The sequence below is a fragment of the Pituophis catenifer genome, unplaced genomic scaffold, assembly GCF_029215685.1.
Source record: "Pituophis catenifer annectens isolate HBS135680 unplaced genomic scaffold, rPitCat1.0.hap2 SCAF_14, whole genome shotgun sequence".
NCBI lineage: Eukaryota > Metazoa > Chordata > Lepidosauria > Squamata > Colubridae > Pituophis > Pituophis catenifer.
Window position 1 is genome coordinate 14,940,060 of NW_027256894.1, and position 18,818 is coordinate 14,958,877.

At 41.0% G+C, this 18,818-nt stretch overlaps 2 protein-coding genes across 2 annotated transcripts in view; one reads left to right on the forward strand and one right to left on the reverse strand.

The window, feature by feature from the left end:
- Positions 1–1,206, reverse strand: part of EFL1 (elongation factor like GTPase 1) — a 66,679-nt gene extending 65,473 nt beyond the window's left edge. The window contains exon 1 of the mRNA XM_070953331.1: positions 1,183–1,206. The gene's annotated coding sequence lies outside the window, so the exon portion shown is untranslated. The remainder of the gene's footprint in view (positions 1–1,182) is intronic.
- A 260-nt stretch (positions 1,207–1,466) lies between these two features.
- SAXO2 (stabilizer of axonemal microtubules 2) lies at positions 1,467–13,901 on the forward strand. Its single transcript, XM_070953740.1, has 4 exons — positions 1,467–1,507; positions 9,445–9,624; positions 11,031–11,233; positions 12,910–13,901. The coding sequence occupies exons 1-4, from the start codon at positions 1,467–1,469 to the stop codon at positions 13,899–13,901; spliced, it is 1,416 nt and encodes a 471-aa protein (XP_070809841.1).
- Positions 13,902–18,818: the final 4,917 nt, after the last annotated feature.

Genomic DNA, 18,818 nt, shown 5'->3' on the forward strand with positions numbered 1-18,818 from the left:
ATTGCCCCCACAAACTGGGTCCTCATTTCACCTACCTTAGAAAGGATGGAAGGCTGAGTCAACCTTGAGCCTTGGCGAGATTCGAACCCTGCAGTAATTGCAGGCAGCTGGTCTTAAGCAGCTTAATAACAGGGTGCTTTAAACCCTTGTACTACCAAGGCTACTACCTTCGGAGCCAGTATACAGAGAAACGCAGTACAGATAGTCCTTAGCTTATAACCATTCAGTTAGTGGCCGTTCAAAGTTATAACCACACTAAAAAAAGTGACTCATGACCAGTTTTCACACTTCGACCGTTGGCGCATCCCATGGTCACGTGATCTAAATTCAAATGCTTGGCAACTGACTCATCTTTATGACAGATTCCGTGTTCCGGGGGGGGGTCACATGATCCCCTTTTCCGACCTTCTGACTAGCAAGGTCAATGGGGGAAGCCAGATTCACTTAACAACCGTGTCACTAACTTCACAACTGCAGTGATTCACTTAGCAACCGTGCCCAGAAAAATGGGGCAAAACTCACTTAGTAACCATCTCAGTTAGCAATGGAAATTTTGGGCTCCGTTGTGGTCCTAAGTCGAGGACTACCTGTATAACAAAAGAGAGTTAGGGTTAGGCAGTCCTCAACTTACAACCGCAACGGAGCCCCAAATTTATGCCGCTTAAATGAGAAATCTGTGGAGTTTTGCCCCGTTTTTACAGCTTTTCTTGCCACATTCGTAAAGCGAACCGCTGCCGTCCTTAAGATTAGTAACACGGTCGTTAAATGAATCTGGTTGTCCTGCTTGTCGGAAGGTCGCAAAAGGGGAATCATGTTGATCCATTGCAACCGTCATAAATGTGAGTCAGCTGTCAAGCACCCGCATGTAAATCCCCTTTGCTGGCGCATCAGTCGTTAAGCGTGAAAACCGGTCATAAATCACTTTTTTTCATTCAAGTGAACCGTTGTAAGTCGAGGACAACCTCTATCACCCCCGTCTTTTCTTCAAAGGGGCTCCACAGTCCTCCTTTCGCCCCCGCAATAACCCCACCAGGGGAAGTTAGGCTGCGGGACAGCGGGGGAAAACGACCGGAGCTTTCCCGGGCAAGGCGAGAGAGGCTCCTCAGCGTCCATAGAGGCTCCCCCTCCCCAAAAGGAAGCTAAGCTCCGCCCCTTTCCCCGTCCGACCCCCATTGGACTGACCTCCGCGGCGCCCGATATCCGCCTTTCCCCGGTTCCAACCGGAAGTCCGTCTGGGCCGCCGTTCCGCGCGACTCGTCGAAGGGGATGTGGGCGGAGCTTCTGGAAGCCGGGATTCCTTTCCTTTCCCTTCGAGGGCGTGGCGAGGGTACGGAAGCCGGGAGGGGCGAGAACGCCGGGAGGGTTGCTAAGCGACGGGGCGCTTCCCTAGTTACCGCGGAGGAGGAGGAGGAGGAAGAGGAGGAGGTTGGAGGCCGCGAAGGCAGCTGCGGGAGATACACGCGAGGATGAAGCAGCCGCAGTGCTTGTGCCAGATTTGCACTTGCGGGTAAGAAAGCAGGCGAGGAGGGGAGGGTGTTTCTGGAGCGGCGCTTCTTCGGAGCCTCCCGGGGTCGTTCCCACGTAACGTCTTCTCTACACGCGTGTGCCCGGGAGGACCCCTCGCCATGGGAGTTCTTTCCGGGGTGGAGGGGTGTCAGGCGGGCCAAGGCGGCTTGGAATCCCCGTCCAGCGATCCGCCACGTTTTCTTTTCTTTTTTTCCTTTCAGCCTGACCTACTCTACGGGGTTGTTGTGTATTTTTTTTAAAAAAATTGAATTTAAAAAGAATTCCAAAAAAATTTTAAAAAATGAATTGTTTTTTTTTAATTTTGATTTATATGCCGCCCTTCTCCGGAGACTCAGGGTGGCTTACAATGCGTTAAGCAATAGCCTTCATACTTTTGTATATTTATACAAAGTCAGCTTATTGCCCCCACAAACTGGGTCCTCATTTTACCTACCTTTGAAAGGATGGAAGGCTGAGTCAACCTTGAGCCTGGCGAGATTCGAACCTGCAGTAATTGCAGGCAGCTGGTCTTAATAACAGGGTGCTTTAGACCACTGTACTACCAAGGCTCCTTTAAAATTAAAAAAAATTTAAAAATGATTTTTTTTAAAAAAAAAGACCCGCTCTTCTTGCCCTTCCACCAAGTGGCTTGGCTGGGAAGGAGATTGCGCCCATTTTATCCTCCTTGCCTGCTTTTGTTTCTTTTGACCAACTGTAGCCAGAGGCCCTGGGAATCAAGCAGCACACCAATTTAATAGATTATTATTATTATTATTATTTCAAAGCCATCCCTCATCTCTGCTGCATAGAGTTGGACTCTGATTCTTTTTTTTTTTTTTTTTCTTGCTTGCCTGCCACTAGGGTGAAAAATCTCATGCTAGAGGCAGGCAGGCAGGCAGGCAAGCGAGCGGGCAAGAACAAGAAGCAACAAAATCTCAAGTCCGAAATGTTTTTGCTTGATGCCAAAATAAAGATCAACTGGTACAAAACCCATGAGCCGAAAGCTGCATTTATATACATGCATGGCAGGTATAGGAGGTGTGGAGGCCGTAGGTATTAGTGTGTCCTAAATAGTCAATACCTATCAGGTGGGTGGATAGATAGATAGATAGATAGATAGATAGATAGATAGATAGATAGATAGATAGATAGATAGATAGATGAAAGAGTGATATAGACAGATGTTGGATGAATGGGGTAAATAGATTAGATAGATAAGAAATAGATGAAAGATTGATATAGACAGATGAAGGATGGAATAGATAGAGACAGACAAAGAGAAATGGTGGGTCAGATAGATAAGAGATAGATGAGAGATGGGTGAGTGGGTGGGTGGATGAATGAAAGATGATGACAGATGATGGATGAATGGGGTAGATAGATTAGATAGATAAGAAATAGATGAAAGATTGATATAGACAGATGATGGATGGAATAGATAGAGACAGACAAAGAGAAATGGTAGGTCAGATAGATAAGAGATAGATGAGAGATGGATGGATGGATACAATAAGCAGAAAGCAGCAAAGCACCATACTCTAGCTTCCTAATGGCTTGCAGGAATCCTTTTGGGATCCATAAAGGTCTCACCAGGTTGATATAAATCCCTTTGGGCTGCTAGTTTACTTCTGGTAAATGGGTGTTTTATGATTGGCCATGCCCACCATGATTTCTGTTTTATGAATTGGCAAGTCCCCCCCCCACTGCAGCCATTTTGTGAGTGTATCCACCTTATATTTTCAAAATGCCAATGGTCCCCAAGATGAAAGCATTTTATTTACCATGCTTGCATTATGCAGCAATGAAAGCGCAGAAATTGATTGATGTTAATATTGGGGAACGACCCTGGATCATAAGTTCCACAGTCTGTCTTGGAGATTAGGTGGCACCTGTTCCTTATGACTTTCAGTCCCTACTACCCAATGAACATCCCAGGGCAATGGTGGGCAGCTTTAGGAAAAGAGTTTATGTACATCACAACATTTCTTGTCCATTGTACAATTCTGCATAGTGACTATGTGGCCTTGCACTTGGATTGGTATGTTCCTCTGCTTCCCTTTTCTATGTGATATAATTTCTTCATCGGTTATTCATGGCAAATACAACAGAATTACTCATCCTTGAAGGAGGCCGACAGCTATGGTTCTTTCTCCATCACCATTTTAGAGTCATTTCTTTTGGCTCCAAAGATATATCCAAAAAGAAAAGCATCCACCCTGAATGTGATATTGTGTTTTGGCATGTTGTCCAGACTTAAAAAAACAAAACAGAACATGTAGCAACCAATGGGTGTATATGTGTGTATTTGGACGGGTAATAGTAGTTGAAATTGTAGCTTGCTATTGGGAAACAGGAGTGAAGATTATTACTGTTTGGGAGATGAAAATCTCTCCACTGGAGTTGCTTATTGGCACCAAAAGAGGATTCTGTCATCATAAAAACTAGCTTTAGAAAAGAAATACTAGCAAGAAAATAGAAAAAGAAATTAAATTTCTGTCCCTATGCATACACATATCCAAAAAAATATATACTAGAACCAAATACATATATATTTAATTTTACCCTGAGGACCATTAAACATTATTACTGTTACGTTTTTTTTTCTTTTTACAACCCTGAATTCCTTTGTTTGAGATGGAGTCGGTAACTACCGTAAATGGTGCTGAGCATTTACAGGAAGGATGCCCTTCCTGATACCTACAGAATTTGCAGTAGATATTTTCTCTTTGTGACCTGGTAGAGAAACATATGTCGCTGCCAGGGGTGGGGTCCACTTTACTACCGGTTCGCAACGGGAGCACGCGGGCACGCACGCTCACTTCGCTCGTCCGTGGTTATCACGATCATCCGTAATGACATCCAGGCGGATGGGCGGAGCCTCCCACCGCCGGTTCACAATAAGCGGACTGAACTGGGAGCAATCCACCACTGCTCACTGCCTAGGATTGAACTCTCAACCTTTAGAGTGAGAGGCAAGGGCGTTCACATCTAGGCCACCGCGCTACTCAAACATTATTCTTACATATAGTGAAGTAAATTGTTTCGGATCTAGAGATGTGTTGTGACTTGAATGTGACCGTTATGAAATCAGTTGCAAACTTTTCTGTTCATGTTTTAATTTTTCAACAGGCTCTTTAAATGTGAGGCTTTTTAAAAGTTGCCTCTCAATCTTCAAAATGCTCTTGAATAATAATAATAATTCAGAATAATTATGAATTCTTGCCATTTTCATTTTGAAGAAAATAGAGCCTTCCAGGGGATACTTGTTAGAATGAGTTAGGAGCCCAAATCCTTGAATCTTACTCAAGGAGCCCGCATGGGATTTAAAATGACAGCTAACTGCTTTTGGAACTAAAAGGAAGTTTCAACAACCAGTTGGGATATGGGAGTCGGCTATTTAAACAAACAAAAAGCAAAAAACAAGTTACAATGTGAATCTATTTCTTGAATCCTAGCCAATATAAACATGACATGACAGTGTATGAGGCAGGAGAGCTGAAAACTAAACAGATTTTTTTTTTGTTTGTTCAGATTCTGGGATGAAATACCAGAGAATAAAAGCTAAGATTATCCACAAATGATTTGCAGAATAAACATTGTCAACAGTTTTGTAATTGATAAAATCTCAAGTGGGTATTGATTCAGGCATTAATTGCATTTGCCAAGGTTTCATAGCAGCACTATTTGTTTCAATGGGAAACCTTGTTGCTTAGGATTTGTTACTTGGGGAAATCAGCTATACACAAAGTTGCTAAGAAGGAGAAAAAAAATAGGACAATGTATAAAGTAGTTATGTAAGTGGTGAGTGGACTGTAATCTTTCATCTGATTACAGTTGTGTGTGCATGATCATAAATGTCACCTAACTGAGATTGAGACTAATCTCAATTGGTACATTACAGCGCACATAGGGAATATTCTTTCTGTGAGAAATGCTTCCGTCCTAACCGTGATAGTTGTGATTTTTCTAAGTTTACCACAACGGAAAGCACTCATGTACATGACGTGGATACACAATTTAACAAGACATCCTTGTAATCCCAATTGAACTCAATGGCATCTACTTGTGATTCATGGTGTTATCATTAGGTAAAGGTAAAGGTTCCCCTCGCACTTATGTGCTAGTCATCCCCGACTCTAGGGGACGGTGCTCATCTCCGTTTCAAAGCTGAAGAGCCAGCGCTGTCCAAAGACGTCTCCGTGGTCATGTGACTCAACACCAAAGGCGCATAGAACGCTGCTACCTTCCCACCAAAGGTGGTCCCTATTCTTTTACTTGTATTTTTTACGTGCTTTTGAACTGCTAGGTTGGCAGAAGCTGGGTCAAGTAACAGGAGCTCACCCCGTTACGCGGCACTAGGGATTCGAACCGCTGAACTGCCGACCTTTCGATCGACAAGCTCAGCGTCTTAGCCACTGAGCCTACCACATCCCTTGGTGTTATCATTAAAGTAGTTTAAACAGCCATCTCTCCATCTCAAAAACACTCAGAATTATACAAGTACATTGGGAGCTAGGAGAACCTATGTAGTGTAATGGTTAAGGTATCAGGCTAGAAATGGGGAGTCCGACAGTTCTTGTCCTGCGATAGGCACAAAGCCAGCTGGGTGACCTCGGACCAGTCCTCTCTCTCTCAGCCCTAGGAAACAGGTAATGGCAAACCACTTCTAAAAACCCTTGCCAAGAAAACTGCAGGGTTAGGGCTAGGCAGCCACTGGGACTCAACACTGACTCAAAGGCACAAGAAAAGAGGAAGGGGGAATGGTTGGGTGCTATAGATTTGTAACTGAGATTTAGTGTCGTCTCCAATCTTCAATTCACAAGATTCACTCTGGGGAAGCCATGAAAATGTCTATAGTATGCTAAAGCTGGTTTTCTTTCTTAGTATAAGTATTTATTTATTTATTATTTATTAATTCAATTTGTATGCCACCCCTCTCCGAAGACTCAGGTCCTAAGTACGCTTAATATCATTTACAAATTATAACATCACTTAATAGCAGAGTTGGAAGGGACCTTGGAGGTCTTCTAGTCCAACCCTCTGCACAAACAGGAGTTTGTATACCATTCCAGACAAATGGCTGTCCAGTGTCTTCTTAAAAACCTCCGGTGTTGGAGCACCCACGACTTCTGAATTTTGCTGTTTCACTGGTTAATTGTTCTCAATGTCAGGAGATTTCTCCTTAGTTCTAGGTTGGTTCTCAGGAGAAATTGACTGCAAGCATGAATTAAAGGACAAAAGACTCTACAAATGTGTGTGCAGCAGTTGCCAAAAAAGCCAACACAGTTCTGGGCTGCATAAACAGAGGGATAGAATCAAGATCACGGGAAGTGTTAATACCACTTTATAAAGCCTTGGTAAGAGCCTGGTGGCGCAGCAGACTAATAGCCTGTTATTATCATTCAGCTGCCTGCAATTACTGCTAGTTCGAATCTCGCCAGGCTCAAGGTTGACTCAGCCTTCCATCCTTTCTAAGGTGGGTAAATTGAGGACCCAGTTTGTGGGGGCAATAAGCTGACTTTGTATAAATATACAAAAGTATGAAGGCTATTGCTTAACGCACTGTAAGCCACCCTGCGTCTCCGGAGAAGGGCGGCATATAAATCAATTAAAAAAAAAAAGCCACACTTGGAATACTGCATTGTTTTGGTCGCCATGATGTAAAAAATATGTGGAGACTCTAGAAAGAGTGCAGAGAAGAGCAACAAAGATGATTAAGGGGACCGAAGGCTAAAACCATTCTTGCAAAAACGGTTGCAGGAATGTCTAGTTTAATGAAAAGAAGGACTAGGGGAGACATGATAGCAGTCTTCCAATATCTCAGGGGCTGCCCCAAAGAAGAGGGAGTCAAGCTATTCTCCAAAGCACCTGAGGGCAGGACAAGAAGCAATGGGTGGAAACTAATCAAGGAGAGAAGCAACTTAGAACTAAAGAGAAATTTCCTGACAGAACAATTAATCAGTGGAACAACTTGGCTCCAGAAGTTGTGAATGCTCCAACATTGGAAGTTTTTAAGAAGATGTTGGATAACCATTTGTCTGAAGTGGTGTAGGGTTTCCTGCCTAAGCAGGGGGTTGGACTAGAAGATCTCCAAGGTCCCTTCCAACTCCGTTATTCTATTCTATTCAAATGCTATGGTCTTATTGGTTTAGCTAGAGAATAAAATACAGTAAAGACATTTCCTTGTAACAAAGCCATGTTGCCTGTTTTCCACTTCCACTTGAGTTGCTATTATCCTAAACAACTCTACGAAAGGTTTCAAACCTTCAAAACTAAATACTGCAAAGCAATTCATTTTTGAAACCTTAAACGACCATTAATACCGAAATCATAAGTACTTTGCTCCAAAGTAATTGTAACTTATACTGGTGCCGTAGAAGATAAAAGATAAATTAAACTGCTGTTTTTGAATTATTCTATAGCATTAGACAGTTGAGAATAATAGAGCTCTAAGAAGATGAGATTTAGACTTCCAGAAACTGCTTTCAGGAGAGGAAAAAAAATGACAGAATGTATAGAATGAAAGAGAGAGGAAGAGGAAGGCGAGAGAAAGAGAGGAAAACAGGGGAGAATGTTGACTGGTTGACTTTCTTCTGATGTCACAATTCATCGCATCTCAACCAGTAAGTCGTTTCTTGACAACTGCAGAGGAATAAGCAATCTTACAAGGAGGTGAGATCATTTTGATGACAGGGGATTTAGCGAATGTTTTAAGTTGCTTCCATGAATGTAACTGTAGCTCAAAGTGAGACACCTAGATAAGCTGTCAAAATCACGAGAACAAAAACGCAGTGGGATCCCAAAAGACTGGCTTAATGGTGCCACGAGCTGTCAGCCATGATCTGCATAACCAGATGCCTCATCCAGAAGTTACTGAACCCCTGACCCCATGAGGCAAAGATAAATGAAATAAAGGAAAGAGCAGGGATCACTTTATCACACACCCCTCAAACCCGACACAGTCAGCTGCTTGAACCCCCCCTCTCCCCCCCCCCAGGCTTGATGACAACTCTACAAAGAGTTTCCTGTTGAAAAGCCAGTGCAGTCATCAAACTGAGCAGACATTTAAAGACATTTTCATTCAGGTCCCAGCTCAGTCTTCCAGCTCATTCTTTATCAACCTGTCCTCCTTCCATAGTAACACTTTGAGGATAAAATATGTGGAAAAGAAGATACTAAGTCTGGCCTAAGCCCCTTAAAAGAATTATATGTCCAATGAAAAGCTACCATATCATTTTCTTTTAGCCCTATGCTTAATCTGTGAGGTCAGGAAATAGTTTAAGTTCCCTTTCATCTTCCTTTGACTTTGGTCCCAACCCTAACTGGGTTGAATCCTGGATAGTAGATAAGAAACACCTTATCTAAGAGAGTGCCATCTTTAATATTCATCTCACAAAATGTGGGAAGACTGAATACTTCCTGCCGTCAGGTTAATCTTTTTAATGTAATTTCTTTTTTTTTTTAGGACCTCTATTGAATTTCCGTAAAATGCATTTAAAGTATCAGTAAATTCTACTGAAACCTCCTAATATATTTTTTTGTTCCTTATCTAAACTAGGGACCTGAGGAATTCATTTTGATTATAAACTGTCAGAAAACTTAAAAGCCCTAATGGAGGCTGTAGTTTTCTTTGGATTAGTTTTTTATCTGAGCAATAAGAAATGCTTTGTCTTCGTTCGTTCATTTATAGATTGGGAATGGTCTACAATCTACAGACTGCATTAAACTGAACCATCCCAAACACAGTCTGCAAAAGCAACTTAAGATAAATGTAATTTTATCTGATCGGTAAATATGCAGCCTTTGCACAGTGTTAACAATGCTGCCTTTAATATGTCAAGAAGTAATCTCTATCTCTAGATCTTGGATAGTGCTTGCATTATCTTTGATTATGGTCTTCATTTTTCTTTTTATTTCCTGGTTGTTCTTCAACCCCAGACATCATCGTTGTCCTCATAATCCTACAAGGATTTATGACTATGGAAGAGAGTCAAGCCTCATGACGGAATACACAGAAAAATTCCCTTTATACCGCAACGTCCCTCCACCCAAGAGCCTCAGGCCCAAGCAGGAATATCGGAGCCATGGAGGGAAAATGGAAGGCCTCACCACTTTCAGGTAAATACGGCGCAACGTTAGAAACTGGAATTTCAAGGAAATCAGGAAAACGGGGGAACGTGCCTGCAAAAATAAATGGGTAGACCGGTATAGCTCTGCAAGCAGTTAAAAGCCTGGTAGAGCAGTACCTCTGCTAAATCCTAAAGAATTGTCACATGACCATCAAGCCACGCCCACAAAATAAGCCACGCCCACAGAACTGGTAGTAAAAAAAAAATTTAGAACCCACCCCTGCGTAGGAGAGAAAAAAGAGACAGTTTAATGTAGGGGTGTAATATAGTGGTTAAAGAACCTGGCTAAAAACCAGCAGACTGTGAGCTCTATTGTTCTTCAGGCACAAAGCCAGCTGGGTGATCTTGGGCCAGTGTCTCTCTCTTTCCGTCCCAAGGCAGCTCGCTAGGAAGGAGGCAATGGCAAACCACTTCTGAAATCTTGCCAAGAAAACTGCAGGGACTTGTCCAGACAGTTGCCAGGAATCACAAACTGAATAAAAGACTCCTATACACTTTGGGAGAAAAGACAAGTCTATGTTTCACCCCACGTCCATTTTATCTGGACCTTTTCCTAAATCTCTTTTGACCTTTTCAGCATTTTGGTTTGTTTTTTTTTTTTAATGAGAACGAATCTTTCTTCTCCACTAATGCTCGAGGAAGGTTAAAATATATATGTTGCTATTTCTGGTAACTCTTAATGGACTTTTGCTGATTAACATTGAATGATGAGGCTTTATAATTCGTTTATAGATAAGAGATGAGATATGGGAAGTTTTGTCAGAGAAGGTGATAAGTTACTGAAACGACTTGTCTTGATGAAAAGGGCAAGTCGTTTCTTTATATTTTTTGTTTATTTTCTTCTTCTGCACTTTTCGAAATTTCTTTTTAACAATTTATATTTTTTTAGTGTGTTTTAGCTTTGGAAGGAGGGAGGGAAGGAGGAAGGAAAGAAGGAAGGAAAAAGTAGGGAAGAAAGAAGGAAGGAAAAGGAAGGAGAGAGGAAGGAAGGAGGGACAGAGGGAGGAAGGAAGAAAAAAAGTAAGGAAAAGGAAGGAGGGAGGGAGGAAAGAAGTAAGGAAAAGGAAGGAGGGAGGGAGGAAAGGAGGAAGGAAAAGGAAAGAGGGAGGGAGAAGGAAGGAAGGAAGGAAGGAAGGAAGGAAGGAAGGAAGGAAGGAAGGAAGGAAGGAAGGAAGGTAAGTTCCTATTCGAATCAGGCTTACCAACTTTATGTTTTGTAGGCATTTGCCCTAGACATATTTAACTGGTTTTCTCTCCTTAGTTTGGCAAGATTTTAATTAAGAGACCCAATTTTAATCAATCCAAAGATTTTAACTAGTCAGACTGATTTATTGACTATATGCTGCAGTTATGGTTTCTTTCTCAGAGTTTTTTTTCCCCCTGTCTTCCTACTAGATCTGATTACCTTCCATATGATATAACATATCGACCCGTTCGTGTACAGGAGGAGTACAAGCCCATGGCTGGAGAAATCGACATGGCAACCACTTACAGAAGAGATTACAATCCTCACAAAATAGAACCAGTAATATTAGTAAGACCTGCAGAAAAGAAATACTTTTCTAAATGTAAACTGAACACCATTCCAACCTACCAAGGTAATCGTGCCAATTACTTTTATAAATGGAAACAAATTTTGCCAAGGATAGTGAAATGTCAAATTGCTGCTTTGGGGAGGCAAATTCTGACTTGGTTGTTGCAATGCCATCCTGGCAATGCCTTATAATTGAAAGATGTCTAATCAACCGCCGGCACTGTTATGAAGAGCACGTTGTAGTTTAATGTCATCATTAGGCGCTGAGACCAAAATCTAATTTAGTTCATGAAACCACTAGAGAACTATATTGCTGATAAACTGAAGCATGTTCTATCAAACATACTTCCCAAAACATGTTTGATGGAACATGCTTTGGGGAAGCATGTTCACCACTCATTGGTGTGATTTGCTTTCTGGTGATCTTCCAAAAAACTTCAAGCCTGAAACTACCATGTTTTCCCGAAAATAAGTTTATTAGATTTCTATACCGCCCTTCTCCCAAAGGACTCAAAATAAGATCCTGTCTTATATTTTTTTGAACCCTGAAATAAGCGCTTGGTCTTATTTTCGGGGAGGTCTTATTATTTTGGGGTGCATGGAGCAAGACAGGACTCCTCTTGCAGTCTTACTTGATTTCCAGCTCTGTCTTCCTAACCCTAACCAGAGGAAATGGCGGGGACCAGCTGTGCATGCATTTATATATTTTCGGGGAGGGCTTATTTTTGAATGCCTGATTGGGCTTATTATCAGGGGATGTCTTATTTTCGGGGAAACACGGTACTAAAATAGAAACAAAGTTCGATTTTGATGGAATCACAGAATTTCACCATTGCTTTCAGCCGTGGGCAGTTTCCTGAGTTCCATAAAGCAAATGCCAAACAAGTAGTTTTATTACCCTATGGGGGCCTAAAATGGTTAAAACTGATGTGATAAACATGCCATCTTAATAAATGCTAGTGCCTAGTTAAGTATATTTTAAGACATTTGAAACAATTCCCACTCAGCATTTGCGCAATATCGTAACTCTCAGGATCTTTTATGCAAAGTCTTTTAAGAGCAAATGGCATACTGTAGATAACCTTATTCCTATGTTATAATAGTCAAATACAGTGGAAGTAATCAAATATGTATCTAGACGTTCTTGCAGAATCAGTTATTTTGGCACATTGTCCATTCACCTTTTATAACCATATCACCTTTTATATTTTATGAGCTGTGGTGGCACAGTGGTTTGCAGGATTGCAGGCTAATCCACTGCCTACAGCCAGGAGTTCGATCCTGAGCGGCTCAAGGTTGACTCAGCCTTCCATCCTTCCGAGGTTGGTAAAATGAGGACCGATTGTCCCAAACTGCTTAGAGGGGGCTGTAAAGCCCTGTGAAGCAGTATATAAGTCTTAAGTGCTAAGTGCTATTGCTATGTAAAGCACTATGAAGCGGTATATAAGTCTAAGTGCTAAGTGCTATTGTTATGGCAGGCTAACTCTGCCTACTGCCAGCAGTTTGATCCTGACCGGCTCAAGATTGACTCAGCCTTCCATCCTTCTGAGGTTGGTAAAATGAGGACCCAGATTGTTGGGGGCCATAGGCTGACTCTGTAAACCGCTTAGAGGGGAATGTAAAGCACTGTGAAGCGGTATGTAAGTCTAAGTGCTATTGCTATACTCTTAGGTGAGCAATATGGGAAGAATAGCAACTTCCATCAAAAATGTAACAATGCTTGTTTTTTTCATCTTAAAGCTGACTTTAAACCCTGGGATATAGAAAAAAGGGAGCTCTGTAAAGTGGAGCGCGTCTACCATCCCCCCACTGAAAAATTTGGAAACGCCACTACCTCCCAGGATGCTTTTATTCCAAGGGAATTTGCCCTCCGGAAGCTCATTAAACCTGCCGACGCCACCACGTTTTCAGACCAGCCTTTTAGCAGCGACACAAGTCACCGGAGCGACTACGTTCCCCATCAGCTGGAACCCATGTGGAAAAAGTCGAAAGAAGCCTACAGGCCCAGCAGTCAGCCTTTCGAAAACGTCACCACCCACCAGAGCGATTTTAGGGGCCTCCCTGGCGATTTCCCCAAAAGCTTCAAGCCCGAACCGACCAAAATGGAAACCAAGTCCGATTTTGAGGGAATGTCAGAATTCCGCGATCGCTTTCAGCCGTGGGCGGTTTCCTTACCTGAGCTTCGTAAAGGGAAGGAGTACGCTCCGCCGACAGGCAGCATGGAGTTTAACTCCACATCCCGCCTTGATTTTCCTCCTCACATCGTCAGTCCAGTGGTCCTCATGAAACCGCTGGAAAGGATCAAAAAGAGCAGCCCTCCCTTCCAAGGGAACACGACTATGAGAGATTCCTTCCAAGCTTGGGATATCCATCCCCCGGAAATGATTAAAAAACCCCAGGAGATACCCAAGCCCTCAGGTAAATTGGACGATATCACCACCTTCCGATCTCACTATACGCCACACAGTCTAATCCCAACCCAGAGCTGCAAACCTCCAAAGGTAGTTTTGTCCAGTTCGGCACGTTTCGAGGACGAAACCATATATCGTACGGACTACACCCCGAAGAAAAAAGAGATTTGTCCAGTCAATTACCCATCTCCTCCAGGCTATGTCTATGTCAGCACCGATTCGCGCGGTCACAAATTCTTCCGCAAGACCACCCCAGATGTCAGTAAGGTTGTCCATCCAAATGGTAATCATGTTCCAAAAGAAATAGCAGTTGCGTCCTAATCTCTAGTTATTTTGCTCTGCCCAGGGCTGAAGAATATCATGCCTTAGGCAGACTAATACGGGTGGCTCTAACTATTAAAATAAGCACAATGATTACAAGGTTATGGGAACGTGAAAACGGAAACGTTTATAAGAAATGGTGATGGAAACTGAATCAGTATTTCTATGGAAATTTTTTTTTTTTGTTTCTTCAGTGGTTTGTTAAAATAATTTAATCCTTAATGAAAATGTCTGTTTGGCAATAACTTGACAAATTTAATATACAGTAAACATTTATACTATGTATTGTATGGTATGATTCCAATGTAATCTGTTTGTAGCTACCTTTATTTTTTTGGCAATATTTTCTCAAGATAGATCCAGAAAGGAATCATTATTTACACCTATAGTTTTCCAGGTTAATTTCCAGCATCTCATCTTCATTAATACCAGAAGTGGTCTAGAATTGAAAGATTGGTGGCTAGAGAGAACAATAGGAACCTACAGATCATTATGTTTACAAATAAGCCTATAATACTTTGAACCGAAAGTATTTCTAACAGCATGTCCAGTGACTTCGGAACTAGCTTTTTTAATTTTATTTTATGGTGCTTATTAAAGTATCAGTGACATTTAACTGGCTGTTGATCTGCCTATCAGCAGATTTGTACTTGCCTGAGGCAACCTTAACTTCCTGCCACCCTAATCCTATCAACACAAGTTTTGGGGTTGGGGCAGAAGGCAGCGTCCTAGTCTCCCTGGTAGATGAAGCATCTCCTGTTGAATTCTGCTAAGTTAACTATCCAGGAAGAATTTATAGGATCAGAAGTAAACATGTGGCTTCAGCTAGATAGACGGGGAAGCTTTTTTCCCCCAAATTTGACTCAATTTCTTATTGAGAAAAAAGGCGAGATAACATTGTAGAATGACAAATCTGCCTTTCAGATCGTTATTTCAGCCGTCATGTTTGTTTTTTAAAAATTAATGAAGTCCTCGGTTTGATTAGTCCTAAACTGATGAAATTTGTTCCAGTGAGTGTTTCTGTTTGAATGATAGATTGACGTTTACCTCCGAGTTCTTTTGTACTCATTAATTTAAGGAAATCGTTTTATAATTGAAGCACCATGTAATCCTTCTGCTCTGTCTCCGAGTTAGCAAAATAAGAGACTGAGATTGATAAATAGTGTCAAAAGAGCAAAAAAATAAATCATCCAAAAAAGGACAGGAAACCATCTGAATGTCTGGGAATGTTTGCGTTGTATCACTCACACAGATACAGACTGAGATTAGCATCCGTTTATTTTATGACTTGTCCGATGTAAATGTATTGCTCTAAAAATCTAATTAAACACTTTTGTGTCATGTTATATTTTCCGTTTCTTAAAATACTTTTAAAGATCGTAGCTACGCTAAGGGTGTAAAATCCCATTTGCTCTGAAATGGTAGTATATTTATGTTTTTTGGTCATCAGATAGATACAGATAAATTCCTGAATTCTATGGAATGAATTTTTTTGAAATGTAGTTATAAGATAATCCTTAATTTACAACAAGTCATTTAGTGCCTATTCAAAGTTACAACAGCACTGAAAAAAGTGACTTACGATCATTTTTCACACTTGTGACTGTTGCAGCTTCCCTATGGTCACAGGATCAAAATTTAGATGCTTGGCAACTGACTCTTATTTATGACGGTTGCACAGGATCATGTGATCACCTTTTGTGACCTTCTGACAAGCAAAGTCACCGGGGAAGCCAGATTCACTTTATATCTATGTTACTAACAAGAAAGGTCACAAAATGGAGAAAAATTCACTTAATAATTCTCTCCCGTAACAACAGAAATATTGGGCTCAATTGAGATTATAAATTGAGGAGTACCTGTATTGGATCATCATTTAATACCTAGAGCTTCAAAGCAGGGGTGAAATCTACTTACCTTCCCTACCGGTTCGGAAGTGCACGCATCATGTGCGTGCGCGGACCCTCTGCACATGCACAGAGGGTGAAAAACAGGTTACTTCCTGGTTAAAACCAGGAAGTAATGACAACCGGATGGGTGGGTGGAGCCTCACTCTTCCTTCGCTTCCAGTTCTCCGAACCACCCGCCACCATCGCTACTGGTTCGGCTGAACCAGTCCGAACTGGTAGCATTTCACCCCTACATCAAAATGAATCTTTTACAGGTCCAAAACGGGTTAGCGCATTAAATGCTAGCAGCTAATTATTTTCAAATAATGCCAACACAAAAGAAAGCAATAGTAAGTTTTAGTAATAAGAAAAAATAGGATCCGAAATCTTTATTACACACTATACAAAAATATTGCACTTTTAAACCAGATAATAAATATATACAAAAGTATATTTACAGGTTATCTTAATTTAAGAAAGGGTGTAATCAAAAAGCCAAGGATTGCTTTAAAATTTAGGGCCCCGATACAGCAAAAGTTTAAAGTCCACTGAATTCAACGAGAAAGAACTAAAGTTTCTGAATCTGGGAAGGAGCACTTCTATTCATGCAAAATCCAATGCTAAAGTTTTTCCTACTTCCACTTTAATTTTGCAAATAGGCCTTTATTTCTCAGTAGGTATTCCTTATCCCAGAATACTGAGAAGTATGACTCAGCCTGAGTTTTCCCAGACATCATTTTTTAAAAATTCTGTGGAGTTCTTTCTACCTCCAAAGGGAACATTCAAAATGGAATTCGCTTGGCTGTGAAAAGAAAAATATTCCTTGATTTTTACTGCAATCGACCAGGTTGCTTGACTTCAATTTGATCATTTTTGGTTGTCGGCCAAAAAATACAATTTCCTCATTCAAACACCTTTTCTACAGTAGCAGTCGTTCAACCGTTAGCAAGGCTAAACCTTCTCTTTTGAAATACATTTGGGACAGAAACCAAAAACCCAGATGTTACTTTTCTGCCCTTTGTCAGAGGGTCCAGTTCAAGAAAACACAGACTTTTGAAGTTTATGCAAGAACGTCGGAGTTAACAAATGAAAAAAAAAAACAACCCAAAAGATAAGAACGGGTATAGAATATCCTTGACTCAATGGATAAGGCCAAAGTTTCAGGTAGTCCTGCACAGTTTCTAAACAGTAGTCAAATAACCCTGGAATACCTACAAGCAGGGCGTGAAGTTAAAGCACACCTGTTTTTTCTCACCTGTGATATCTGACCTTTGAAGGCACATCGTCTGAAAATGAAATTTTTCCACGCTGCTTTGAGAGTTGATGGCCATTGATAGACAATGGACTCCAATAACCTTAAGAGCCATAAGTTACTGAAGGACCACATGCTTTGTAAGTAGAAGATTCCAGGTTCGACCGCAGCATCTCCAGGTAAGGCTAGGAAAACTCCAGTTTAAAAAGAAAACTGAAATGCTGCCATCAAGGAGCCAGACCAACGACTTGACTTGCTAGAAGGAAGCTTTCTATCGAATTATGGTTTTTCATCCACTTTTTTTTTATATTGCTTCCCAGTCAGGAATCGCTTCCCTATCTATCCAAGACATTCTGAATTACTCAGGTTAATGGCTTTCACTTCATTTTGTGGCACACAATTATGCAACAAGCACGCATAACATATATTTTGGTCTGGGTTGAGCCCTTTGTCAATCAACTTCACTGGTTTCTCTTCTGACAGCTGAACGTTGGTTCAATCCACTTTGTTCAATTTTCATCAGCCGCAATTCTTGTTCTTTTTTTTTTTTTCCTGTTATTCTAAGGAACTTCAGGAGGAAACTGAAGTTCCTTAGAGGAAATGTTTCCTCATAGGAAACATTTCAAACCATTTCAGTTGTTTCTTTCTCTACCTTTTACAACAGTTGGGCAGAACTGTATGCAGCCACATTCATTTTTATTTCGTAATAATGTATATTATCTGATCGTTAAAACTGAGGTGTTTATTTTTTTTTGCACAAATCTATATGGAAGAAAAATGCTATTTGAAGTAAATTTTGGAATTGACTCGCATGGCAGATTTCCAAATGCATAATGATCTAAATGGATGAAAATCAGTTGAACAGGCCCCGAACAATACCTCTGGCTCGAAGTATAATAGATCTGACCCTCTTTCAAATGACTGTAAAATAATACAGGATTATTATAGACTGATATGTCTTTTTGGCTGGGGAGTTCTCTTCCTGCTCTGAGTTCTCTTCTGACAAAGCAAGAAAAAAAAAACACCAATTCTCAATCTTCAAATTCAAATGGAAACATTTAAATTCTGAGCTCCAGTGTAGAAAACCTCAAATCCAATTTCATACCAAGCTAATAGAGCTCCCTGCCTTGATCAGATTCCAGAGAGATTGAAAGATACGATCTGCCTTCCTAAAATTACACTGCATCGATCAAAAACAATTCCACGACAAGTCTGCAAATTATAACATCGCTTTTTTTTTTTTTTTTTTTTTACTGAAAATAGTTAAAGGAATGAACTTGTGATTCATCTGAAGCTAATGAAATGAAGTCTCGAGCAATGTGGTTTTGGCAAAAAATGAAGTAGAAACAATGGTAAGGGGGGGGGAAATAACACCATTCTTTCTGTACTTTCTGAAAGTTGTCTTAAAGTGGATTAAATCAAGGTGGTGACAAGCAAAGCAGTCCAATGGCTGATTCCAGTATATTTTAAATGCACGAGTCTTCAATTGTATATGTACCGTCAGCAGCACTACTTAAACCCAATGAATTCCCATTGTCTCATGGAAGAAGCTTTTCTGGTGGCTTTCTTGTTCATGAGGGCCGCAAAATCAGTGTTGCAATTTCCTCACATTTGAAGGACACCAGATTAGGACAGATGCTTTCAAGTAGTATCCTCAGTGGACCGTAATGATTTAGAAGCACATAAAATAACAGAGTTGGAAGGGACCTTGGAGGTCTTCTAGTCCAACCCCCTGCTTAGGCAGGAAACCCTACACCACTTCAGACAAATGGTTAT

Coding starts and splice junctions, on each gene's coding strand:
- SAXO2 (XM_070953740.1), top strand. CDS start 1,467: ATGAAGCAGCCGCAGTGCTTGTGCCAGATTTGCACTTGCGG. Junction 1,508..9,444: donor TGCCAGATTTGCACTTGCGG/GTAAGAAAGCAG, acceptor CTTCAACCCCAG/ACATCATCGTTGTCCTCATA. Junction 11,234..12,909: donor CACCATTCCAACCTACCAAG/GTAATCGTGCCA, acceptor TTCATCTTAAAG/CTGACTTTAAACCCTGGGAT.